This window comes from Aricia agestis, chromosome 10 (genome assembly GCF_905147365.1).
Source record: "Aricia agestis chromosome 10, ilAriAges1.1, whole genome shotgun sequence".
In the NCBI taxonomy this organism is placed as follows: Eukaryota; Metazoa; Arthropoda; class Insecta; order Lepidoptera; family Lycaenidae; genus Aricia; species Aricia agestis.
Genome location: NC_056415.1, coordinates 8,392,690 through 8,420,617, shown reverse-complemented (window position 1 = coordinate 8,420,617; position 27,928 = coordinate 8,392,690). Strand labels below are relative to the sequence as shown.

General features: G+C 37.1%; 1 protein-coding gene across 8 annotated transcripts in view; it reads left to right on the top strand.

Annotated features, from left to right (window-relative positions):
- LOC121731312 overlaps nt 1-26,932 on the top strand; it is a 160,148-nt gene extending 133,216 nt beyond the window's left edge. For 3 of the 8 annotated variants that reach the window (XM_042120700.1, XM_042120699.1, XM_042120698.1), the window contains 16 exons: nt 3,948-4,102; nt 12,186-12,295; nt 12,961-13,125; nt 16,752-16,946; nt 17,114-17,222; nt 17,297-17,476; nt 17,916-18,053; nt 18,421-18,578; nt 19,230-19,328; nt 19,983-20,071; nt 20,428-20,593; nt 21,061-21,147; nt 21,297-21,408; nt 21,581-21,731; nt 21,923-22,026; nt 24,678-26,932. In XM_042120700.1, the coding sequence (XP_041976634.1) occupies nt 3,948-4,102; nt 12,186-12,295; nt 12,961-13,125; nt 16,752-16,946; nt 17,114-17,222; nt 17,297-17,476; nt 17,916-18,053; nt 18,421-18,578; nt 19,230-19,328; nt 19,983-20,071; nt 20,428-20,593; nt 21,061-21,147; nt 21,297-21,408; nt 21,581-21,731; nt 21,923-22,026; nt 24,678-24,829 (2,170 nt within the window). In that variant the 3' untranslated portion in view covers nt 24,830-26,932. Of the gene's footprint in view, nt 1-3,947; nt 4,103-12,185; nt 12,296-12,939; nt 13,126-16,751; nt 16,947-17,113; nt 17,223-17,296; nt 17,477-17,915; nt 18,054-18,420; nt 18,579-19,229; nt 19,329-19,982; nt 20,072-20,427; nt 20,594-21,060; nt 21,148-21,296; nt 21,409-21,580; nt 21,732-21,922 lie in introns of all 8 variants that reach the window. The other 5 variants (XM_042120695.1, XM_042120692.1, XM_042120697.1 and 2 more) reach the window with 4 other exon arrangements.
- The last annotated feature ends 996 nt before the right edge of the window (nt 26,933-27,928 follow it).

The following is a 27,928-nucleotide window of genomic DNA, read 5'->3' as shown; positions in this document are numbered from 1 at the left end:
TTACAACCGGCAGTTTAAAGCACTTGAAACGCTGATTAACATTGTAATATTTTCCACGTCGGGGACGGTGTAATGAAAAGACATTTAAACTGAAGTTAGCCTTGTGACTAAAAAGTAGCGGATTTCAAACAAGTAAAATACGTCTTGAGTAATTATTCTTGAACCTTATAACTTGTACTCAACTGTTGATATTCTCAGCTTTCATTAATACGAAATTAATGATAAATTTTGTTTCATGTTCCTTTTGTAGTTTCGTTTTTAATAAACATTTCAGCTTCACATTTAAGTTTTTTATTGTGAACATAAAGCGTCAATTTCCCTGGCAAAGAATTCATCTTAGTCATCTCCGTTTCCATCATAATACATCACGGACATGTCTCTAATCGTTGTGGCACAAAGTGAAATTGTGCAATAAGTTTTTATTGTCGCTTAGCGCCTTTGTTATAATATTCGACCTTCTTTTTCTTACTTCTTTATTGTTTTCTTATTTATATGTTGAAGATCGTATAAGTAGTAAGAATTTTTAGGAAATTACTAATATATTTTGTAGTTCTCAGTTACGTCATAAGATCTTAACAAATAGTTAACTTTCGAGTTTGGTTACTTCTTTAAACGTAACAGTTTTAATATAGCCTACTACTTAATACGACTAATAAAAATAATGACTTACCCAAATCAAATGTTAAATGAGTCATGAAAAATATTATTCCTCTCTCAATAACAACCTCCAAAGATCAAAACATATCGAAGTATATTAACAGATATAATGCATGTATTTACACGGAGAGTTTCTGAAAAGATAAGTTAAAAGTTGTGCTAAAGCGGCATGCAAATGACAGCAGTACCCGCGATAGTTAGATAAGATGCAAACGACAAGGAAGCACGAGTCCATTGTAAGTTCAGTTCCGTTCCGGCAGCGACCGTAAACTTCGTCGTTTACCTCTTGTCGCAATACAACTTCTGGTAGCTATTGAATTCTAAAACATCTAATATGCTATATAATTGTACGTGGATACTTAGACCCTTCGTCAAATATAGTGTCGAATTTGAAATCAAATATAATATATTTGATATCAGGCATCGCTTAGTGTATAGAGAGATATAATTTGCAAACGCCAAATACATATTATATGATCTTGACCTTCAACAATTAAATTAAATAAAGCATATTGTTAGGGACTCAAGCATGCATGTCGATGAATATGAAAGTTATTCTTGTTAACGATTATAAAAAGTCATGTTCCTTGATACTCGATCTTCTCTCGTTTTAATAAATAAAAGACTTAATAAGGGCAGAGTAGTCAACATTTGATAAACGATGATGATGATCAACGGGCACACAAACAACTGCTAGAATCAAAAGAAATCTCCGTAACACTAGAAAGCCATTTAGTGTCGTTTTCCATTGCAGAGGCGTACTATTCCAGTGTTGATTGTGAAAGGGAATCGTGTCGTTGTTAAATGAATTCTCGAAAGGCAAGATAAAATTCTCCTTTGGCGTGTAACAAGGAGGTTTTTTGACGATCAGGTGGCTGGTTTATTGGACCGATATCCGCAACGTATCGGCCTTTTAAATTCCCACTAAACCTTGTTACGGCTCGGAGGCAGTCGTACAGCAATATACACAAAATATCCGAGCATCGATAACGTATACAGAACGTATACGCAAAATGTTCGGTAAATATTTGAATGTACAAAAAATGTGAAGCGACATTTTAATATCGTTTTTCACAGACGTTATCGTGAACTCTATATTTTTACAGAACTGGCATACGATCATCAGTTAAACCTTGTTAACGGAAACGGTGGACAATTTCAATGCAAAGTTGCTTGTCCCAATAACTCTCTTAGATATCGGTCTATTTTTTTTTATCTAGGACTTTATCGTAGAACGATAATGCCGTCTTAGATATCGGTCTATGAAAATGTACTATGTGACAACTAACAAACTATATTTATAAAGATAAATCGTTTAGATTATCATGTCATGAAATAATAATAAATTATTTTAATTTTTATCGAACTGAGTTTATTCAAATTTATCACGTCGTAGGTTTTTCGAGATGGTTATCTTGAACACATCATACGACACAAATTTTGTGAGCTCGGGGATGTTTTGAAGTTTATTTCTGATAAGATCCATGAATATTTTAGTATTCAATACACAAAGCGAGAGACTTTGTGCAGAACGGGTTTCTATCTCCAAATATAAAGTTACTCGAACTTTGAAATCATTTGATATCAAGATATTCGGTAACAAAATGTTTGCACGAAACCACATTTGTGAGGGTATGATTTTTAAATCTTATAGTTGGCTAGATATTTTATAGACGCATTTTAGAACATTTTTTTAGTGCAAGTATTATGAAATACTTGCAATAAAAATGTTATCATAACGAGTCTGTACTTAAATGTCTTTAAACTTAGTGAAATATACTAAAATCCTGTATGAAAAGTGTTTTTTCTCGTGTTTATTCCGCTGTCATCTGCCAAAAAAGCACCTTAAATTTTTACGTTGACATGAAGCAAATTATTCGGTACCTTTGTGACATAAACGCATGGAGAATTTTAATATTGTTACCAAAAACATTTTATTATTTTCCATTACTATGTGTTTTAACAAAGAAAATACTAATTTTAGACATTTCTATTCTCGTTTTTAGGGTTCCGTACCCAAAGCGTAAAAACGGGACCCTATTACTGAGACTTCGATGTCTGTCCCTCTGTCTGTCCGTCTATCTGTCCGTCTGTCTGTCCGTCTGTCTGTCCGTCTGTCTGTCCGTCTGTCTGTCCGTCTGTCTGTCCGTCTGTCTGTCCGTCTGTCTGTTCGTCTGTCTGTCCGTCTGTCTGTCCGTCTGTCTGTCCGTCTGTCTGTCTGTCTGTCTGTCTGTCTCCAGGCTGTATCTCAAGAACCGCTATCGCTACACTTCTGAAATTTTCACAGATTGTGTATTTCTGTTGCCGCTTCAACAACAAGTACTAAAAACAAAATAAAATTAATATTTTAGTGGGGGCTCCCATATGAATGAACACAGGGGGAAACATGATTTTTTGGCTTCTATTGCTCGACTTCAATAATGGCTACAGGTAGGAACTTCAAATTTTCACAAAGTTCTAAATTATAAATGTACGTTAATAATTAGTAATAATCTTAAAATAAAATAAAAATTTAAGGGGGGCTCCCATAGAAAAAACACAATTTTTTCCTATTTTTGGTCTATAATTGTACGGAACCCTTCGTACGCGAGTCCAACTCGCACTTGGGCGATTTTTATTACTAATAGATGCGACATTAATAAATTTGACTCTGCAGCATCTATGCTCTCGGTGTCTGTTTGAGTAAAATACTATATTTGACTATTGGCGCATCTTGGTAGTAAAATGCACCCGAACATAACGGTTTTATTGTGTCTCTCTTAATTTATTAACCACTAAATCTTTTCGACGTCTTACATTTTGTATTCAACGTTCTCTACGATGTTATAATATAGTATTGCGTATGTTTCCACATTTTGTTTAGTTTACATTATTTCGTTTTACTTCTAACTTCAAATATGAGTCCTATATTTGAATGATATTCTTATATGGACTTTTAATTATTATGGGGGTTCTATAATATCCATATTACGTGGTTGTCGGTTTGCAATTAGACTTCCGAATTATGTTTATGGTATGTACTATCAGAGAAGTTGAGTCATAGGTAAATGGCAGTCCTACGTAATTTTGTCGCGTTAAGTCAAACTCGTCATAGCAAAAATCTGCAACAAGACTCATACTAAAAATAACTCGAACAACTAGCGTAGGTCCGCCATCTGCCTATGAAACAATTTTTTCGAGGGTAGGTGCATAATACGTTACGGTTTAGTTGATCTACAACAATAACTTCAAAAACATTTTTACTTTAAAAAAAAGTTTTCTTATTGCTAAGCTATTTATGGTGTGTGTAGATCGTCCCGCACGGAGCCGCCGGAGCTGAGCGGCGCGATGCGCGCGGCCACGGACGACATAATCGATTCCCTCGTGTGCCCGCCGCCGCCCACCGACCCGCCCGTCATCTCCGACGACATGATCTCCGGACTCATTGTGCCAGCGCCGGCCTGGAGTAAGTATAGTAGTCTACGTACCTATATAGATTCACACTGCTTAAGACACCAGTATACAGTACAAATGTTACCAGTATACACTATACAGTACAGACAACAAAATAGCTACAAAAATATTCATAAATCGTTTTTGCACGATACAAAATATTTGTGCCGGCCTGGATACTCCACCTTAACATTCCACACCATGTAGGCGTTGCAGAGACTACAAAAACACATTGATAAATAATACTACCATACAACAGAAAATACAAAAAAAAACTACCAGAAAATCATTTATTCAAGAGTTAAGTAAGATACAAAATAAAGTATTGTACTGGTCAAGAGCGTGTAAGCGTTTTAGGTACGATTTAGTTTATACAGAATATTGTAACAAAACAAATTGATAATAACACCCTGTTCTTGTTGTGATGGTTACAACCTGTATATGGTCATCAACACCGATGAGATGTGCGTTGGTTTCCACATAATTTATTCTTCACCATAGAATATTGTGTGACAGGTTTATCGACAACTCTGCCAATGTACAACACTTCGTTACATACCTAAACGACCTTTAACTCATGTACTAGTAAGCTACATACTTCCGCCGATTTCCCTCCGGACTAGCCAGACATCACATCGTCTTTCCCAATATGCTAATAGCTTACACACACAGCTACTAAGATAAAAATATTAATATCAAATCATATAATAATAACACTTAAATTAAAATACTTTTTCGTTGTACTGAGAGCAGCACTTGCGCTGTGTTTCGCCGAGTGAGTGAGTTTACCGGAGGCCCAATCCCCTACCCTATTAGGCGGGTCCACACCAAGCGAGCCGCCTCGGCCGCGGTCCTCCTCGCGCGGCATGCGCCGTACGCTCGCTTGGTGTCCATGGACGTTGTTCGCCCGAGGCGGGCGCATGCTCACGCTCGGGCGAGCGCGCGCGCGACCGAGCCGAGCGGTGTCGGTTTTTTGAAATGCTCAAAGGCGCCTCAGTCGTTTGCCGCGCACAGTGTGGACGTCACATGTTTTGGTACCATCGTGTCTTTGTGCTCAACTGAGCGGCTCGGGCTGTTCGAGCGAGGCAACCTTGCTGTGTACGCCCGTCCGCCTCGCCCTCGGCAAGCATGGCTCGGCCGCGGCTGCTCGCTTGGTGTGAACCCGCCTATTCCCTTCCCTTCCCTACCTTTCCCTATTCCCTGCCCTTCCCTACCCTCCCCTATTACCCTATTCCCTCTTAAAAGGCCGGCAACGCGCTTGCAGCTCTTCTGATGCTGCGAGTGTCCATGGGCGACGCATGTTGCTTTCCATCAGGTGACCCGTTTGCTCGTTTGCCCCCTTATTTCATTAAAAAAAAAAAAGCAATCAAGCTATTTGGATACTATTTTAAGTAAACGACTTGACGGATATCTTATATCTTTAAACGAGCAATTCTTGTATATATATATATACTAGCTGTTGCCCGCGACTTCGTCTGCGTGAACTTTAGTTAAATTTTGAAAATCGGTCCACAAATGGCGTAGATGTCCGAGAACAAATACAAAAAAAGTAAAATATATCCTCCTCCTTTTCGGAAGTCGGTTAAAAAGTAGCCTAAGTTCTTCCTTACTACATCAGCTATCTGCCAAAAAAAGTCCCATCAAAATCGCTCCAGCCATTTCATAGATTAGCCGGAACAAACAGACAGACAGACAGACAGACATACAGACAAAAATTTTTAAAAAAGGTTGTTTTGGTATATGTACCCTACATTCATATGCATCTAGTAAAAAAATATTCTTTCAATATTACAAACAGACACTCCAATTTTATTTATATGTATGTATGTATAGATGTATAGATAAATTATATAATTCGGATCTCGGAATCGGCTCCAACGATTTTCATGAAATTTAGTATATAGGGGGTTTCGGGGGCGATAAATCGATCTAGCTAGGAATCATTTTTAGAAAATGTCATTTTCATCGAATACCGAGCATAGCTCGGTCAAATAGCTAGTGGTAATTTTAACTGTTAAATCAGGCGGTTAATCGACAGTCTAGGCCGTTTATTAAATTGTAAAGAGCAGCTTTGCAAGCGGTGTCTACGGGTCACGTACTAATTTACTGTGACGCAATTCTTCGGCATTGATTCTTGACGCGCGGTAAATAAGTAATGCCAATAAATCAATGAGCCAACTACAAGACTTGTGCTGGTGCGAATTTCCGTTAATCTATTTGTCTTCTGTCCTTTGTTTCCGACTTTTGCGCTTCGAATATCAAATTGTTGGAATTGGCTCCAATTAATTCCTAGTACTTAATAGTAATACATATTATGTGATTTGGTACCGACCGTGTAAGAAGGGCTTTATTATCGCGTTATTTTGTATCTTTCAATGATTAATATTTCTCCGTGACGGATCATTAAACTTTTATTGTAAAGGCATCGTTTTCATTTTCGTAATAAATGAAAAATTTTCCGTGTCATTTGTATATACTGTTAATGAGGGCAGAAATATATCACGTTGATTAAAAACTTCAGCACGAATCCTTCAGTAGGGTTGCCAGATGTTTGCGTTTCGGACGTATTTTACGAACTTTTCCGGCCTAAATCCACATTGCTCGATGTCCCATTTTACGGACATTATAGGTCTGTAGGCCGACTCTAACTATCCGTAAAAGCCCTTCGCTGACGTTAAAATTTCAAAGGCAAGTTGAGCTTCCGAGTCTGAGCGGATTTTCTATTAGTATTTAAGTTGCAGTAGACATCCCTCGTAGGTCTTCCCCGATCATTAGCGAGATTAACGTGGCCTTAATCGAAATATCCATCCTCCGAGTCTCGGTTTATATTTAAAAGCCTGGCCACCTCATTCTAAGATCCCAGTGGATCTCGGCGCTGGTATCAAACCATAAGCTCAAATGAAGACGATAGATTTCTCAGTATAAATACGAGATATTTTGTAATCACAAGGGCTCATGGTAATATTACTAATAATCACGTAATAATCACAGTTCATTATATTTTTCCATTCTGTGGAATTATCAAAACTTTTTAAATTCAAACTTAATTAATAAAACCCAAAATGTCTTAACAAAGTATTAGAAATTAACATTAGGCTGTTCCTCAAAAGTCGTTAACTCAAGCTTTTGAATAGCATTAATAGTTTGACGCTTTTGCAATAACTATAAACTTGCATTGGACAGTAAAATCTTCAGAAGATGAATCTTGTATGGATCAATCTTCTCAACCTCGTCTTGTCGTTTGGATCATGAATGGTCCAAAAAAGACGTTTCACATGTACAAGTGTTGACATTTGAAATTTTGTTTGTTGTTTATAGCTTAACTTGTTTGATAAAGGTTATGAGCTGTTAATTTAGACAAATGTTAACTAAAAATATATATGAAACATATTTGAATATTTTATAATGAATGTTAATTTTTGCCATCATTAGACATAAACTTGGAATATTCTAGAGTTGAAAAGGACATTGTAAAGTAGCGATTGTACTGGGACCGCAATCGTTGGTCATCTCGATCGATAAACAAGTCGGAGCCAAGCCGGCCGCGGCACAAGAGGGGAATTACTATTAAATTGGCACAAAAGACTCCTCGTTCATTTCTTGCTCTAGAAATAACTACAATTCATTAGTAATTGTACAAAAGATGGAACCTCAATCAATACACAATACGACTGTGCCGGTCAGACCCTCACGGATCAGGGGGAGGGATCTCGAATTTAATTAATAGCCTTTAAAGATGTTTGAGACGTGGCGAAGATTTTTCGATTAATATTAATTGATGGCGATTTATTTATTGGGTACAAAAAAAGGGAAAATTATAATATGACAAAAGACGAGCATCGTGAAAAGTCCCAAAATCTTTATAGAAACGTAAATATTTATACAACGTGTGAATATAACGTGCATAAGCACATTTTTGGAACAAACAGAAACCAACGCATTTTTATACCAATTTTAGGTCATAGTAAAGTAGGCTAGGGCTTGTTTTCCGTTCGGCAATTACCGACCGCGGCAGGGCTTATATAAGCCCCGAACTAACGAGCCATCATCTTGTTAGAATTCAATTAAATCATAACGAACAGAGCTATATGTGTGTGAAGGCTTACACGTAAGCTGTATGTATGTGTTTGTATTTACGTTACACTGATTACAATCCTGGGGGATTATTGTAAGCCGTAATTATAATTTTCAGTGGGCCTGCGAATTGGAAGTGTTCCGTGGTCTAAAATTAGTGTATATTCGATGCTCGTAAATAAAAATGATTTTTATAAAAACTGATTCAATGTTGATGCTTAAACTTATAATTTGCTGACACACAAACAATAATCATTTCTTGTTTACTGTTTAGCCACCAAAATTGCAAATATCTAAGTCCATAAGACATAAAAATATATCCTGCAGAAGCGCCTATAAAAGGTTTTTATTTCCTCTACTAATATTTGTGTAAAAACCATAAGTAATCAGTGATAATAAAACTTACTTATAAGACATAACTGCGGTGTAAACGTATTGATTTTTTCTTAGTCCCCATAAGTACGTTAAGCCAGCAGAGACCTTCAATCTTCCATCCTCGGTTATTCCGTTCCCTCAAATCTAATTTTCTCGTTAATAAATCTTGTAGTGCAGGCTACCTGCTAATATTATATTTCACACCTAACTACATTTTGTCACAGTTAATATAATCCGTGGAACGTGATTAAATGCGGTAGGATGTGCGTGATACGTCATTATAATTTAATTAATGTTAATTTACTTTATAATTACAAAATATAAATATATACAGCTAACTTATGGTAAGACTTAACATGTAGTTTATTCGTATAACTAATGATTTTGCGTATTATATGTAGAAATGTTTTAATGCTACAGTAAAATATATTTATAAACAACAATAATACGACTGAAATTTTATATTTTTCCCTCTGCTAAGTGTACCTTTCCCCAACTTTTCAGTTGTATGGTAAGTATATTTAATGACCTGAAGAAATAAGTAGCATGCAATATTAAGTTGTTTTCTTGATTCCGTATGTTTTATTATTCCGAACTACGAAGTTTGCCAGTACGGAAATCGTAAAGAGTTTCGTAAAAGAAAACATTTTGATAATAGAATACTTTTGGAGATTGTAACTTGAACGAAATCGCAACTTAATAAACATGTCTTGTACTTATATAATAGCGAATCTACTAATTCGGCATGGATCCAAACTATTTTCTCATTTCCATCCGTTTCTCATAACATGGCCGTTAGCCAGAAAAATATTACTCGGGTCTTTAGTACGAATATTAATCCACCTGTATTATTGATCTTTATCATAATAATATCAGTTGCTGGTTTGCCAAAATGTTCATCTCCCTACTATCAATTAAGTTTGTTTGCCACTTCTACGACATAAGTTTATGGCTCTTTCGCTCTTTCGTAATATAATAGATGGAATATATAGATGGATGGAATAAGTTGATCAGAGAAGAATTAATATAACAACTAAGTGAAGGATATTATGTCCTCCTGTTTGGTGTCATAATGATATTATTATGAATTAATAATTAAGAGCATATACATTATACACCGCATACTATGTAAGCAACGTATAGTATATAAGTACATACTTTGCAGTATACCAACTTTAGCGTTTGGCGCGATGCATTCTTAAATATTGTTTAACAAAGCTAACTAACTAGAACATTTGACGGATGATTGTGATGATGGAGTGGTTCTAAACACGAATTATACAAAACGCCACTATATCTTGCTGAAAATGTAAATGACTAGCGGTCCTTTGTCTGTATAAGGCCATCGGTGGTCATTATTCACAACAAGCCAGCCTTAATTACCACTTTTGTACCGCTGCGGCTTATTTTAGGAGCGCAACTAGCTCGAGAGGCAATTATACCGCTGTATTGGCTTGTCATGCCAGTACGGTCGTCGAGAAGTGTACCCCTTATGAGCCCTATCACCTAAACAGTAAGGTCGAAATGTGGTTAACCGTCTCAACACCATACCTTGTTTTACGACACTTGATACTGATTATGAGCCGTAATGGCGCGTGCAGCCACAATATGTTTTATAGCTACTTCGCTTTATTGTGTTTATGACAGCTCCTTTTAACATAACAAAGTCGTTTTACCTTGTTCAATTTATCCGCGTTCAGGCACAAGGTATAAAGTACCGACTACGTTTATTTGTAGAAACGGGAAATCTTTAGAGACTTGTCAGTTTTGTTTAGCTTTATTATTGAAAAAGTTTTATCGATGAGTTGGGGAAACAAACTTGAATAAAATTAAAACATACATAAACATCCAGAAGCTACCACTTATATCTTGTGTTATAAAATATAAAACTAACTTACTTTGTCGCCGCCGAATTAGAAGTTTAAAATGTTATTTTTTCAAAAAGTCAACCCAACTGGCACAAAACATAATTGGTGTAAACAAGAATGCGCATTGACTAATTAAGGCCAATATAATTGGCGGTTGATGCTCATTTGAGAAGAGTTTAATTGACATTTAATTAAAAATAATTAATTGACATTTAATTGGATTTTTTTTTTGACAACCAATTTTCCCAAATACATTATTATAAAAAATAGACCTTTTTTTAGGAATATGTACAGCGTTCTATTTTTATATCTGTATTTTATAAAACAGAATACAATGTATAGATCACTGTAATATCTACATGCTATATTTTGTGTACATAATTGATTGGACAGAAGAGACACGTGGCTCTTATTCGACTCGAAGATTACTTGTGCTCGAATATTTACGACGAAACAAATAGAAAGAAATAATAAAATATGAGAGTAAAATATTTTCCTCCTATTTGTACACTCGACGTTTCATAAGGCCCAATGTTGTGCATCCAATCTGTCGTTTTTAGGAAATATCATTTTCATATTATCGGAACACAACTTTTCATTTTAATGCATGCACTCTACATCGAATTCATTGATTTTTTGAGTAAAATGCTGGTAATAATGTTTTGAATGCGTTAAATCGGTTGTTGTTTAATATATCAGGGATCTGCGGTTTCATGTTATATTACATGGTTTAATCCTTTATCGGATAGGCTTTTCTAGTGTAATATTAAATAATTTTCATCCTTACAGGTGCAAAAATTACGAAAAAATGTTGTTTATTTAGAGAAACACAATTTATACAACATTTTGCCACTTTGCACCTTTTGTTCCGGTATTAGTTCTGTTTTATGTAAGGCGTAACACATTTTTTTCTGGAGTATGTCACAAAATTCAAAGCTAAGTTGAATGCAAAACTATTCAGTGCGGCCCCCAAATAAAGGTCGAGGAATAAAGGTCGTGACCCTTTCTCTAGGCTGTTTGCTGCCGGGTGGTGTTTACTCACCCTGCGCCGCGAAACTCATTGTGCCGGCTCATCAACCAAGACCATGCTGATTGTAATAACTCTAACTTCATCATTTCAACTTCATTTTTCACATTTCACAATGAAAATGTTAACTGAATTTTTTCAACTTTTTTGCTCAGCACACGTTCTCGGTATCCAAAATACTGCACTCAAAGCTACTTTACATAGAATACATTTTCATCTCATTAAAATATATCAACTATTAGCATTTCAGAGTTAATTTTGAAATTCAACATCTCAAATAACGAAACTTGAGTTGTCGTGACCATCTGTTTAGATTCCACTCGACTTAATTAGTATTTAACCTGCAGAGATCGTTAATAATTCTACACAATCTCTGGGGGCTACTTAAATCTGTTCATTAAAAGGTTCAGCCTAAATAATTCAATATTGTTTAATTAAATATTTGTCTAAAGTAGACTATAACTACTATATTGTTTTTCAGTTCAATTACTTGTGCAAAAAAATTTGATGAGTTTTTGGATTTCTTAAACATATTGATAGAATTCTACGGGAACCGTACGTCGCTAAAAAGTAGCGTTTATTCCCCATGGTCCATTATATTATATTCCTGTCAACAGCCAATTACATAAAAATTGGTCCAGTAGCTCGTGCAATTAGCATGTTCAATCAAACTCATAAGCTACATAATAATGTTTATTCTAATTTATAACTCATGTTTTGTTGGTGTACTAATATTTCATGTTTTTACATAGGCAAGGAGCTATACAGTCCAGAGACAGACGGTCACGGCGAGGCGGGCGGCTCCGGCCCGCCCAAAGTCAGCTCTCGCACTAACTCGTTCGAGATCGAGAATCTACTCAAGGTGCTTAGTAAACCGCTTAAACAGCTTCCCTCACTCGTGTACACTTCACCCGCTTGTCTCACGACGTCACTCGACAACACAAAGTCTAATTAATCGATTCACTCGATTCATAACTGAATGTTTAAGCTGTTGACCTGCGTTAAACATAATAATTAGTGTTTAATAACAGATTATCCTGCTTTAATCCTTAGTAATTATTTATATATTTTATGTCAGTTTTATTATTATAATAAATATCAGATGTATTGTAATTACATGTTAACATTTTATAATCTCTTACTAGAAACAAGACTTGAAACTTTAAAAACAATCGAGTAGTAATATGAATGAAATACTACAACCTATTAATTTCAAAAGAGATATAGGAACAATGCTTTTACTCGTGCAGTGTGACTATGTTTATTAATGATTTTGAGGGTTGGGTTTTTTCATACCTCGTCTCAAACTTCTATAGAAAAATGAAGATTAACAAAATCGTTAGCAAACGTCTTACTGCATTTCAATAATATTCAACGCTTCTATAAAGTCCTGCATGCAACGCCTAAAATTTTCTCCATTCGTATCATCGTCGTGTTGATGTCGTGTCATGCATACCATCTGAGTACCATCGTAGGCCGTAGCGAATAACAGTTGGACATAAATAGAGGGGTGGGCGTGTGCGGCAGAGTGCGGAGCAGGTGACGGGCTGGTGTCGGTCACCGAGCGAGACGCGACGGGCGAGTCCGACGGGCAGCAGCGCGGCCGTCACGCCGTCCCGACACCTGTCAGATGCGGATAAGCTGAGGAAAGTGTTGATGGAGCTAGTGGATACCGAGCGGGCGTATGTCAAGGTAAGAATCTGATATCGATGTTGGCAACAGAACGATATAACTGCACAGTTCCGTCGCAATAGACTTACAGATCTACTGCTTTACTTTTAATACGAAACCGCGTAAGTTGGCTTACGTTTATGTAAATGTTTTGCCGGCTTATGGCCGGCGGTGACTAAATAAATTACGTCTTTCATAAATTTATTGCATATCATCATATTGTTCAAAATATAATATACTTACCTAACATTATTTTTACAATACCATAGGAATTAATAGTTTCCTTTTGATGACATGAGCTATCTTAAATTAAAATATATTAAAGAAGAGAGTTATTAAAGAAAAGATATTAAAGTCTGAAATATAGAAACAATAGATCTCGGTCTATTGTTTCTATATTTCAGACTTTATAAATTATTGAATAAATAAAAAAAACTAAAATATATTTGGACATTCCACGTGATGCATTTCATAAATGATTCCAACGTAGATCTATCAATCAATCGTTAAAACCGAATAAAGCTTTCACTACATGACGGACGAAAATTGAGCGATCGTATTTGAAGAACCGTCCGAGAGTGGATAGTGAGGCCCTCGGGTAATTGGATCGAATGTGGGCTTATGTGATCCGCCGGGGCTGTTTATACTGAAAAATATTCATGAACCTCTCTTTTGATCCCGATCGAGGTAAACACAAAAGGCCCTAGAATGTGTCCCTGCGGTACGCCCTAATCGCTCTATTAGCTGACCCACTTAAAAATATATTTTCTAGAATGTTGCGGAACGCTATTGATCCCCTAAGTAAACCTTCAACTTAAATGCTGAGATTGGAAACGAGAAATATATGAGAAGGAACAAATAACGACTTTAATCATTGATCGAGTTTTTAAATCATTTCTAAATTCGCTTAGAAATTTTAAGTTAGCTTTCAACGAGTAATAAATTTAATTTTAAACCTGTCTAGAACATTATATTATATAACGTGTAACGAAACGTCGATAGAAGCTAATTAAAAACTGCGTTCGTATTCATTTTTTAGTGCAGCGCATTACATAATCAAAGAAAATTAAAACATTTAATTAAAATCGCCTTCAGCTTGTGTTAACATTTTTATAAAAGTAACATTTTGTGAGACTTATTTTATTTCGAGAAACGATTGATATAATCTAAACTAGTTTAAAAGTACATAGTTTATCTTCCTTTATGTTACAAATTTTTTCACATAGCTAATACTAATTACTTATGTTTGTATTCTTGGTATATACTTTATTTTCTTTCTACTATTTTTTTCTCGTTGTAACTGTACTATAGTTTGACAAGAAAAATAAAAGTACGGACCATGATCATACCAGACTGAAATTAGGCATATACATTAGCTTAATTTCAAATATTTCAAATAAATCGAAGTAGAAAACGAGTAGTTTCTCGTAGCACACGTCTTTCACGTCACAAGTATAGTTATTACTATTGGTACTAACTATTCTTGTGACGTGAAAGAGTTACTAAACTGTATGTTATTTATACTGTGATAGTTATTTTATTCTGAAACGGCAGCTTTTATGTTTGCTGAACCGAAATTAGACACCGCGCAGATACCGTACATTTTTAACATTAAATTGCGTTTACGTACATTTGGATAAAAACTATATACGTCCTATCACCGACTCCCACTTAGAATATCTTCGAACCAGATTTCATCAAATTCTATTCAGCATGAAAAGGTAATAGATAGACAGAAAGACAGCGCATTTTGGATTTATTAAAATATGGATAATATGTAAAGTAATAGCGAACTAAACAACATTTATATCTGTAATGACTCGGGGACCTAGTTCACTAATACATCACTCGCGTTACGTCGAAACGTCGCATCGCTGCACTGAGCTGGCACACAAAGCGAAATCACTGACGTGGAGGAAACATGTTATGCTGTTATGTTCCATTATGTCTATGGTAATCTTAGTATAACTTACAAAATACTAATCGTATGGTTTTTACGCTGTAATCTCACAGACTTCTGGAACGATTTTTATGTAATTTAGGACAGATGTAGACTACGATTACGAGAATACAAGCAATAATTTTGACGAAAAGTGTACGGTTCCTGCAGAATTTCTTATTTATCTGTGTAGAACCGCATTAGTGAATATCGAATTCTATAAAATTAATATATTTTTTCTGAGGTTAATTGACGTTAAATATGAAAATTTATTCACGCAATATAAAAGTAAACAATTATTTGGATTAATTACTTATAGAACCCTATCTTTGATTGCGTTAAAGGGATTCCCTCTGCAGGATTAAGTACAATCAACGCCTTAGGAAAAAGCAAATATGTAGGCAGAATTCCTTTCTATACGATGGAGATTGAAATCTGCGATAGTAATCGAGCGGCTGCACTTTCACGGCGGATTAACTCGCTAAATGTGTGAAAATCACATAGTCCTCTATAGGATACGGAGTTGACTGGAGAGATTATTTGTATATTATTAACTGACTTCAAAAAAGGAGGTTATCAATTCGACGCTTATGTATGTAATATTTCTATTTTAGAACTGCCCTGTTTTTGTATATTAATTTTAGTCTAGATCAGTGTCTGAACAAATGTGCCAAATTTCAAGTGTATGTATGTTTTTATGTTTGTGTTCGCATATCTCCGGAACTACAAGTCCGATTTGAGTAATTATGTTCTTGTTGTGCTAGGACAGGTATTGTTAAACTAAGCTAATACTGCAAGTTTTATCAAAATCTCAAAAAGTAATTATTGAGATAACGTAACTTTAATTCTCAGTTACGTACAATTTCGAAGTTGGTTTTATGTTTTTAAAATAATATTATGCCTTATTAGCTTTGCGCGATAGAAAGTATCGTCACACTATACTTCAATATTAATTAATGTACTATCTGATAAATTGATTCTAAGCAGAATATGGTAGACCTACGTAATTTGGCCGGGATAAATCAAGGCCAGCCGATACCGAACAAACTGCCTAAGTCCACCATCTGCAAATATGCCAATTTCTTCGATGGTATAATGTAAAATAGTTAACAATATAAAAGAAACTGATAAGAGCACGTTTTCCCTGTATACCTAATAATATAATATTTCGTAGAAAGTAGCCAAGATAATTGTAATAACAAAGGTTTCAAAAGGGAAAGCAAAATTTTTTAATCATTTTTGCGATGTCTCGAGGTTCGTTATCATAAATTTTTATAACAATCTCCGCCGAAATATCAATATTGTTAGCGTCCATGTGCTCCCAAAACGAGGCCGCTTCGAGCCTTTTTGAATGTTTATGTTTATTATTACGCTCTGAAAGCCGAGAGAAAAATAGATGTTACAGCCGACGGTGAACGCCACGGAAAATATTTTTTGTTACAAATTGCCCATCTATCATAATATAAATTACCCATTGGTCCAATTTTACCGGGCCGGCGTCGCGGATACACTTCGGGGTAATTATAGCAAAATAAATGAACAGCTTCCTCCAAAACTCCGTACATCCGAAACTTTGACGTGAATTTATAACTTTATGAATACAGCACCTGCGCTGCCTGTCCGACTGCCAGCCTGATTAAAATATTTGATAGGAATCGTCGGGCCGTTAGCGGAGCTATATCTCAGCGTATTTTATGGCTTATTTCAGAATCTAAATAATCTGCTGGAAAACTACTTGGAGCCGCTGAAGAGGGAAACTTTTTTATCGAACGCCGAGATCAACGCTCTGTTCGGCAACATTCAGGAGATAGTGACTTTCCAACGACAGTTCATGCAAAACTTAGAGGAGGCGCTAGAGGCTGAACCCAATTTCAATCACCTAGAATTTTCTAATCAATTCAAAGTGAGTATGGCTCAACTTCGCCGATTTTTCTACAAAAAAATTTACTCTAAAAATAGCCTGAACATTTTCGCAAACTAGAACAAAGAATGCCTAAAATTTTATCTCGCTGAATAAACGATGTACTTTTCGCTCGGTAAATAGTTTAAAAACTTTTTCGTATATTTCAGAACGTACTCTTCGCAGTCGGGAACGCTTTCCTTTATTACGTGAACCATTTCAAATTATACAGTTCCTTCTGCGCCAGCCACAGTAAAGCTCAGAAAGTTTTACATCCAAGTAAGTTGGCCGACCGCTCGACTGTTTTTCCGACTTTTTATCCGAAAACTAACCGAACTTTTATCACCGTATAGACGAGGGCAACCAGGCGCTGCAGGAGTTTTTGGCCGCGCGTAATCCGAAGCAACAACACTCTTCGACGCTGGAGTCGTATTTAATTAAGCCAATCCAGCGTATTCTCAAGTATCCGTTATTACTTCAACAATTAAGAAACTTAACTGACGTAAATTCGGAGGAGCATCTTCACTTAGTCGGTAAGTTTTAATTAAATAATTTTAATGGTGGATCGAGTGTTTGCGTAGATATATTTCGAGAGATCTCGGGGGTACATGAGAACGAGGCCGTGTATTTATTTCCTTTTATCCTTTACGGTTGTAACGTGATTTATTTACCTCGTTATTATAATAATTTATTACATTAGAGCCGAGCGAGATAGTTTATTTTTATGGTACACATTACTCAATATAATCACAGGTTTTCCTGCGCCGAAACAATGTGGAATTATTTGCTGCTTGTTTAGATAATTATTATTATAGATAAGTGTATCTATATTTCTGAGTTACAATAATTAATGACTTCTTTCCTGTTATGGATAATCTTTGTTTTTGAAGCCCCGTTCTGTTAGCAATATAATTCGTACCATATAATTTTCATGTGGAACACACTGACATATTTTCGTCTGAAAACTTGCAGAAGCTTTAAAAGGTATGGAGAAAGTTGCGGAACACATTAATGAAATGCAACGAATACACGAGGAATATGGTGCTATATTTGACCACTTGTTTAGACAACATCAGAAGTCTTGCAAGCAGCCGATCGATTTAAGTCCAGGTAAAATCAAGCCTTCGTAAAAAAATATGCTTAGGGTGACTTTCCAATCTTTGGCGCAAGCTACCGGCCGCGACCCACAAAAATTCAATTTAAACATAGTTTTCATTTTCTACCGTCGCTGCTTTGTAGTGACATTGAGCAAAATGAAACCAATGTCATAAGGTGGCATTTTATTTGAATTTTTGTCAGTCGCGGTCGCTTGCCGCGTTGATCGGAACGTTACCTTTACTGCATCATCTTGCGAAGAATATTATATTAAAAATATCCAAAGGCACAAAATTTAAACGTCACAAAAACAGGTGCGCTTAATACGGTGCTGGTTTTAAAAAATGTACACGGTAAAGTAAAACGTTTTTACAAATTGCAGGTGATTTATTATATTACGGAGGTGTGGAGTGGCTGAATATATCAGACTTCCTCGGGAAAATAAAGAAAGGACTCGAGCTGCACGCCATGTGTTTCGTTTTCAAATCAGCCGTTGTCTTCCTGTGTAAAGAAAGACTGAGACAAAAGAAAAAGTTAATGGTGAGCTTTTGCATGAATATTTGTTAGTGCGATGGTTTCGAAAGGTTTTGTAGTTTTAATTTTATGATACGTAGTGTCTATCAACTTAGAGATGAATATTATTTACTTAACTGTAATTAGATTAAAATTAACCTAAGCCCCATACATTATCTGTCAAACTCTTTAAATTAAAGTTTAAGGCCATCCCCCGAGCAAACGACCTTGACTATACATTTGACGCGTTGCCGAGATCGCACAAAAAACATATTTTTTTACTTATCTTAGTTCAAAATTGGTCTAAAAAAAATCAAACGGGGAATAATATGTAGTTAATGAAATTGTCTATCTATTGTCGTGTGATTCAAATAAACCTAATTTGTAAATATTAGAGAGATGCTGAAAGTATGCTTGAATTTTAATAAATTGGTATTACTTTGGAAGCTGATATTATAATGAGAATAATAAACAAAAATAGGAAATTAATAACGGGGAAAGGTAAGTTGATATACCTACTGAAGATTATTGCTTTCAAATTATGAGTTTACGGAAAGTAAATTACGGCATCTCCGTACGGGGACCGCCTTAATCATCATTAATCTCTGAGTGTGCGGCAGTCAATCAACACTTTTGATACATCTAATTTTCTCCTTCTCATTATAACCATCATTTCAGGGTGTGTCGTCGAAGAATAACTCTAATGAAGTGGAAATCATTCGCTACCAAGTGTTGATACCCGTGACCGAGGTTCAAGTTAGAGCGTCATCTGCAAAGGTAAAAGACTTGACCTTACACGCTAAATACAAATTTTTAAATAAGTTTTTAAAAAGTATAACTTATTTTATAAAAGTACTAGCTGTCCCAGCAAACGTTTCTTTGCCATATAAAGTATTTCGCCCATATTATTTTATTGAAGTGACTAAATAAGTATGTCACCATGGCAACGTCCATCGCTATCCCGTCGCACAAACAATGGTCGCCGTCAGTCTCGAGTTGTAATAATTTACTAATATTTATTCAACAAATGCACTTATCAATATAAAAAGTACCCAGTAGCCGATCCTCAGACCCACTGAATATGCATATAAAATTTGGTCAAAATCAGTAAAGCCGTTTCGGAGGAGTACACGGCCTAACATTGTGACACGAGAATTTTATATATAAGATTAAGTACTGCATGATAAGTCTTTTTCGTTAAAATTGTTTTGTGTCCGACTACTGCGAAGCCAAAAAAATACAATTACTTTTATAACCTACTTTTTTTGTAAGTGCCACCCAGTCCACCCACACAGTACCGAAATTATAGTGCCTATTCAAATAGTTAAGTTGCCTTTAGATTTGTTATAATGGCTCGGGTAACATAACATAATATATATTATGACTTTCAATAACCGACTTATCTTCATCAACTATATATACTATCTTCAGGACATGGACAGCCATTTCTTGTGGGAGCTCATCCATCTACGCAGTCAGCTGCAGCGCCGCTCCGAGAAAGTTTACGTGCTATCTAACAGGTAAAGGATTACGTTTTAAAAGTTAGGTTTCCGATTATTCTTTTGAGTTTTGGTAACAAATGGACTTTAAACTTGTTAAACTTTATATACAAAACAAGTAATAAAGTATTTAAAGTTATTTTACTTGGCAACATTCGAAGTGTTATTCGATGTAGTATTTTTAAATTAAGTGTATTTAATTCAACAGCGAGAAAAACATACACGCTTTAACGACTAGCAGCTTAGTGACTATACAAGTCATATAAGTTCTTTCAGAACGTACCACGAGCACACATAGACGTGGTGAAAAGCATCCATAGATAAAAATTATAATCTGTCTACAAAAAAAGATTTTAACCATTAACTTTTAACTCTAGCACGGCGGATTTCCGCAACGCGTTCCTCAAGACGATCCGGCAGATCATCCGCGAGTCTGTCCGCAACATGTCGCTGCCGAGCTCGCGCCCCGCCCCCGCCCCGCCCCGCGCACCGCACCCCCCGCATCCCCACTCCGCGCATACACTTGACAGGCCTAAACACCAGGTAAGTGAGACACTGTAATGTACAGTTCAGAGAATCAACTTCTAGGCTAAAGGGGGACCTACATAGTTTGGTCGTGTTACATCAAACCCAGCCGATAGATTACATTAACGTTGAATTGACATAATCCGACCGAATAACGTTGTCTGTCAACTGCCTAGGAATCAATTTCCTCGATGGTACTCGGTCGAAGACATCTGACGTAACACTAAAATCTAATACCATAATAATAAGGTTGGAAATACCACTCAAAGGCAAGGTACAGAAAGCTAAAACAGAAGAATATTACATAAAGGATGATCAGCACTAATGTATATAAAAGCACAAGGCCGCGTTTATATCAGAACTGCGTTGCGAGGAATGTGGTTCTTGAAATAGCAAGTGTTTTGTTTTTCCAGACTTAAAACACAAACAATAATTTTATTCTGCTGATAAAATTCTTATAAATACTCGTGAATGCTTTTCCCCAGGTGCAAGTTATGCAAGGATCACATACTTTGGGCAAAACAAAGAAACCGAAAACTTCGGGACAAAGGCTATCCGCAGGAAATATTGAAGTAAGGTTTTTCTTCTAATATATAAAAGAACTCGACATAAAATATGATAATACTATATAATTTATCGTGGAATAAAGTTACAGTCATATTGTAAAGTAATTTATGAAAATATGCTTCGTCATTAAACTGTTGTGTCCGTTATTTTTAAGGTTGGTGATCTTTCACGAGAAAATTCTCAAGATGCAGATGAACCACCTCAAGACGTTTCTTCTGATGAACCCACATTCAGACACAGGAGCAAAACACTTGGCGATAATGCGGGTAACGAAAATATCGTCAGTAAATATTAATTCTCAATGTTTTTTTCATTTTGAAAGCTGTATTTAAATTACAAGACTTTAAAAATTCAGAAACATATCTATTAAAGACACAACAAAGACACATTTAAGTAAGCAAAATTAAGTAACTAATTAACTTGTGATTTCAATTTCAGATGCGGGCAAGCGTCCCCTGCCGCCGCCGCCGCCGTCGACGGACACGGAGAAGTCGTCGGCCGGCTCCAAGTCGGAGGGCGAGGACGAGCCGCCGCCGCAGCCGCCGCCCAAGCGAGGGTTAGGCCGCACTCCCAACCACCTCACCCTAAGGTACAACATATGTATGGGTTAGCATCAGATGACACTCTGCACCCACACATTCGGACGCTCCACGACAGTTTTCATACAGATCACAAAATTGACGCAGGCTCGATCGTTTCTACTCATACATATGTGCGAGGACCCCCCGTGTGCGATACGTTTTCCCCCGCGAATCTTGGTGACGCCCGTTCTTTTTGCAGCACGACGTCGACGCTCAGCGCCGGCAGCACTGGCAGCCAGGCGCGCCTCATCCAGTCCTCGCACCAGCCGACGCAGTACCAGCCGACGATGGTCAAGGAGCTAGGTAAGCAGGGTTCCCAGTCGCTCAAGTCCTCGCCAGAGAGGAGGAGCTCGAGCGCGGAGAAAAAGATCAAGGTGATCCGATCCGGCAGCGGCAGCAACATCCACCGGGATAGGTCGCCCGGCAGACCCGTGGAACATATCTCGCCCGACCGGGACCGCGTAACCAAGGTGATCATATGCAAGTCACCCAACAAATCCAGTCTGAAACAGAGCAAGACCCTGCACAGGTCGCCCAAGGGCAGCTTCGATCAGTCCAGATCGCCCCGCGGGTCCATCGACAAGTCTAGGTCCCCGCAGCAGAGCTTCGACGGGTCGCGGTCCCCGAGGGGCAGCATAATAAAGTCCCGCGAGAGCAGCCTGGACCGAGCCCGGTCCCCCAAGCCGGTGCCCAAGAAGGGCATCATGCGCACGCCGCAGGCCAGCTTCGACCGCTCCCCGTGCAAGTCCCCCAACACTAGCCGCCGCTCCTCCAAGTCCGGCGGGGAGAAGCTTGCGCGAATCGGCACCAACTCCCTAGATAGGATCACGCACTACTCGCAGCTGGCCAAGGCCGAGGATAAAGCTATCAAAATGGGGATCGTCGTCTCGAAGTCGACCGAATCGATCACAAAGGCTATCGAGCACGCCACCTGCGTCGAGTGCTACCTGTCCGGGAAAAAGCAGAGCAAGACCTCTTAGCATAAGGCGAAGGGCAAGTCGTCCAAAGGTCGCCGAAAATCTGTCCCGACTCACTCGATCTTGGTGTCGTCCAATCGGAGCAGCGTCGAGACTCTCGACGACGCGCCCTGCGACCGCGGACATTGCCCTTCGTCTCGTCAGTGCGAGAAGATCGACTTCAATCAAATACACGTTTAATTTGTAATTTATTTTTATATGATCTACCATATCTCAGTTATATTATTACCTGCGGTTAGACTGAATCGGCGTAAGTGAGTCTCGACTGAAGGAGCATCGTACGATGTGCCAGTTTACTATTCGAAGGAATTGATTAGAGAAAGATATACTGACTTAAGTATAGAAAGTTCCTTGTGTTAAGTTCGGTTCGAAAGTATAATATATACACGATAATTAATTTCTTTTAATGAATATCGTAACGAGACACCAATTATTATATTATTTAGTTGTAAAATATATCGTTTGTTTACAAGTAAGGCTCAAATTGCGTACGAGCGTATACGTAACCTCTTCATCTGGGAAACCTCTCGTAGAGTAAATAATAAATGTGGATGTCTATCGTAGTGATATGGTTATATGTAGACATAATTTAGTAGAATCGTGTACCTCCCCAATACTCCATCGATGTTCAAAATGACCTAATTCTAGTCTCCAAGTGCTAAATTAAACATTATATGGCTGTGGAATTGTACTGATTGTGAAACTTAATTACTCGGTAACTTACATCCTCCTCGTCTTAGTTGTACTCGCAGATAAACGATGCATTTATATTCTTACAGTTATATTTTGTTACTGTTGATTACGGTGGATTTTTCCATTACTGAAAGTCTTCCAACAAAAATGCCAATTGTTTAAAATGAATCTTCTTATTTTATATTATTTACGACGTTCGATAAAAGATACTATATTTACCTTTTAAGTAAATTATTTATATTTTAGTGCTATATTTTCTTACTTGTATTTCACGTTCGCCTCAGTTTCTACACGAGTCATTTTATGCAGCATTTATTGCAACTAAGTGTATATCATATACTAAATTATAACACGTAATACGATAATAATCTATATGTGCATGTTACAACAATATGAATAACTACTCAATTATCTTAAACTTAATGTAATAGGATAGCCACGACGTTAAATGTAGTCGAATACTTCCTTAACCTTATTTAAACTAAAGATAAGAAGCAATTATTGAAATAATATACCACTTAGTCTTTAGACAGCACCGAGTCCGTTGAATACCTTTAATGTTGCACCCATCCTATACGGTTGTACTAGCCTCGACGTACTATAATAATATGATGTTTAACAACCGGTGCACCCTAGCCTAGCTTTAAGGTAATATTACTACTTGTGTAACTTTTCATTTGAATGTTCGATGAAGATGTTGATTCGGAAACGCTAAATTGAAACCGACTCAATTCGTCCGCAAAGCGCTTACATGCTTGAATTGGAAACATCGTTGAAAATACCAATTGCAATTAAATACTTTAAAATTCGTAGTTTCAATTGCCGTTTAAGGCCGAAAATGCTACTATACTTGCATTTCGTTTACAAATAAACACTTTTTTCATAATAATTTGGTGGCAATAATATTTGTCGATTTTTAGTATGTTTTATCGAAGTTACTTTATTTTTAAGCCTTTTACAACTATCATTTATACGTCGTTATGCTGTATTCTATTTTCATAGTTCAGGCGGCATTCGACCGGACTTTTTCAGCTTATATAATTTCTAAAGGCGCCTCGTCCTAGAAATGTCTGCTACCGTTCGGTCGAAAGCACCCGTGCTAACTTTTAATCGACAAATATCGAAACGGCCACAGGGGCGACTTCGACAACATTCGTCAAACATTCAACTCTTTTAGAGAAGCCGCGGTACCCTGGCGATCCGTCGAAACGCATGCAACAATCCAAAATTATCGTATAATATGTATACATGGTGTAAAAGAGTTCGGTGTTTGGTGTGTTGTAGGGTCGCCCGTGTGGAAACCGCGCGACGCGGTGAGCCCGGCGCCGGCCGCGCCCGCCGCGCCCACCACGCTGCCGCGCTCGCAGCGCCCCGCGCCGCGCGCGCCCCACCTCTCCGCCAGCCGCAAGTCGCTCGCGCCCGACCACCGCCACTAGCCCGCCGCCCCCTCACCTCACCCCCACCCCCTAGCCCGCCCCGGCCGACCACGAAACTGAGGCCCGAAGGACCCCCCACGATTCCTCGTCCAGCCCAGCACCCTTATATCGTAACTTTGTTGAACATGAGTTTCATTACATGTAGTCGCAATTTTGACGTTTGACTTTTTTAAAATGCGATTTAAAAAGTTTTGATGTCAACATTTTGACGTTTATACTTTTTTAATTGACTTAAAAAGTTCAAACGTCAAAATAATAGCCGTAAGCAATGAAGTTCATGTTAATCAAAGATAAGTAAGGGGGCAGCACGTGTCGTATTTAAGATAACTAAATACGATCCCTCCTGGATGAACCTACTCGAACTCTCTTCCACTTCCGTGGTGATTTGCAAACATACCGCGGTACCAGAGCCCGTCGAATTCGTGTGGCCGAAGATCCTCCGGCGGAGCTGTGAAATCATGAACTGACTCTACGTTTTGAGTGTATTTGTATTGGATTTTTGAATTGATACACTTTGTGGAGCTGAATACTTCGAGTTCGCACTCATTAACCAATCCAAATCGATTATGATGGTGCTCGCTAAAATAATCAAACTCGCTCGAGGGCCGATACCTGATATATTGTGTTGATGTTTACTTTCTCCCTTGTAGACGAGTCTACGAAAAAGTTTGCAAATCTCACCGATCGACCTCTCACACTCTTCGCCCTCCTCGCCGTATGTATTGTTCCGTTCCTGTTATAGTTTACTCGTAGATCAAACGTAATGTTAAGGATTCTATCGTGCTCACCGAGATGCTACGACGTGACTTAGGCACATTTTACAAATTTCAAAGTTTTGTTTTTATTAAAACGATATATGTAACAAAGTAGATAGATATTTGACAAATATAATATTATAACTATAATGACTCAGTTAATACGTGCATAAAAGTAGAAAATAAGAATGTGTGTTACTCTGCACAAGTACTCGATTAGTTCCATTTATTGTTTTGTGTTGGGTTGATGAGAATATAGAAATTTAAAAGAAAATATATTATATATTACATCATTAGTACGATATATTATTTCGCTCACAAAAGGAAGAAAATAATATGTTCATAAAATTTACTGGAATTGATCGATCGTTAATTCATTGTTACGAAAGAACAGCTCAAATTTAAAAGCCCGCGAGAAGAAAGATAGTGTTTTAATATTTTCTACCTTAATAGAAAACTTATCGAAGATTTCGGTTCAGTCAGCAAAGTCAAGCGTTTTGTCGCAGCTCACCTTCTGTTTAACATTATAGTCATAATTCTAGTTTTAATAATAATATAATCAAACCCGATATAAGACTGCAACCTGCTTATAGGAATGCAATTATAATGATCCTCATCATATAAACAGGTACAGAATATAGCAAAAACAGGTAACTCCGTTAACATCTTCATTTACATCTTGTTGAAACGAAAATATTTTACAAGTCGGCACACAGGCCGAGCGCGTTACTCGTGACAATATAGATAGTTGACGTGTCTGTTTATATACTTTAAATACATTTATCGGTCTCGACGAAGACTAATAAATATAGATTTTATTTACATCCAATTCGAAGAAGCTCCAACGTAATGTACGTAGTTTCACCGAAACCCTTTCGTTGTAAAGCGACTCGTTGCGACGAGTCGAAAGTAGGATAACGAGCGAGGCGGATCCTCGGTAGAGACACGATTCCTAACCCAGCGACGGTACAATAAGTCTCCTCGTGTGCCAAACTAGGAATCCTTCATACCTGTGCTTTTTAAATAGTCACTTTTAATATTACTGAGTAAATATATGTGACCGTAGGTAGCTGTAATCTGTTTCGTTCGATCGCATCTCACCGACGACCCTATAGCTCGAGCGCACCTTATAAAAACTAATATAGGTAGTTTTGATAATAATTTCTCTTCGCGATCAAATTCGAAAGTTCTATCATAGGTTAGGCGAATTATATAACATATTCGGTTTTCGGTTCGTTCGGTTCCCACCCCCACACTAGATGTTCGTATCGTGTAGGTTTATTGTAAGGTTTCGTTTCGCCGGCGCCTGCGACCTGGACGGGAGTTAGCTTTTGTATTCGTTTGAACACGTTAGGCACATTGATAATTATTTACCAACAACAATGTCGCTACCAATTTCTAGTCCTAGATTTTATTTATTAATTTAGATGTCGATTTCACGCATAGTAGGAGCGGCTTGATAAATGTTGTAGCGTAATAATGTTATATTGAATTCGATTACGATAATTTGAGTGATGTAATTGTATCCAATTGAATGTGTAGTTTTAGTTTTACACGAACGTTAGATATGTATGTATATAATTTGGAACATATCACGTATTTAGTGCCGTCGGTCCAGTGTGCAGGCGTGCGGCGTGGTATAAGACGTTATAGTTTACGTTGGGTTCGTATCGTATACAGTATACTATGTCTCAGTAATCCATAGATATTGTAATTATTTATTGTAACCACACATATATGTATATTGAATTTATATTTCAAATTTTACGTATCCGTTTCACGATTGTTTTGTGATTTAAAATAAAACCTGTTTATTAATATACATATGTTAAAATATTCGAATTTAATAATTACGAACTTATACAATCGATTTATAGATATTGTTATACTAAGAAAATATAATTAATAAAATAAATAAACAAATATAAGTGACTAGTTAAAGAAGAATGAAGTCATTAATTGCGATTGTATTTCATACTTCAATGACATTCGAAAGTATCGTAGGAAAATGAATGAATATTTAGAAAAGACTTATTGAAGTAAAATACGAATGTAATAAGTATAATACTTTTTATAATTTAATATTAAATTGTTTGCGGTTCGGTTCGCCCCGTGTTCCGTTGTTTGTGAGCAGTTTGTCGAGCTCGCTGGCCCGCCCGGCTCCAGTTCTATCGTTTGACCTCTACATTCCTTCTCAGGCCGTGTTTTGGTACTTCCGACGTACAATAGATTTTTATATTTTACTATTGGACACGATACTTTGGTCACACATTCGAGTCGCCTAAATTGTAAGTGCCTTTACGTGTTTTTTGGAATGTGCAAGTTATGTGCCCGCAGCTCGTGC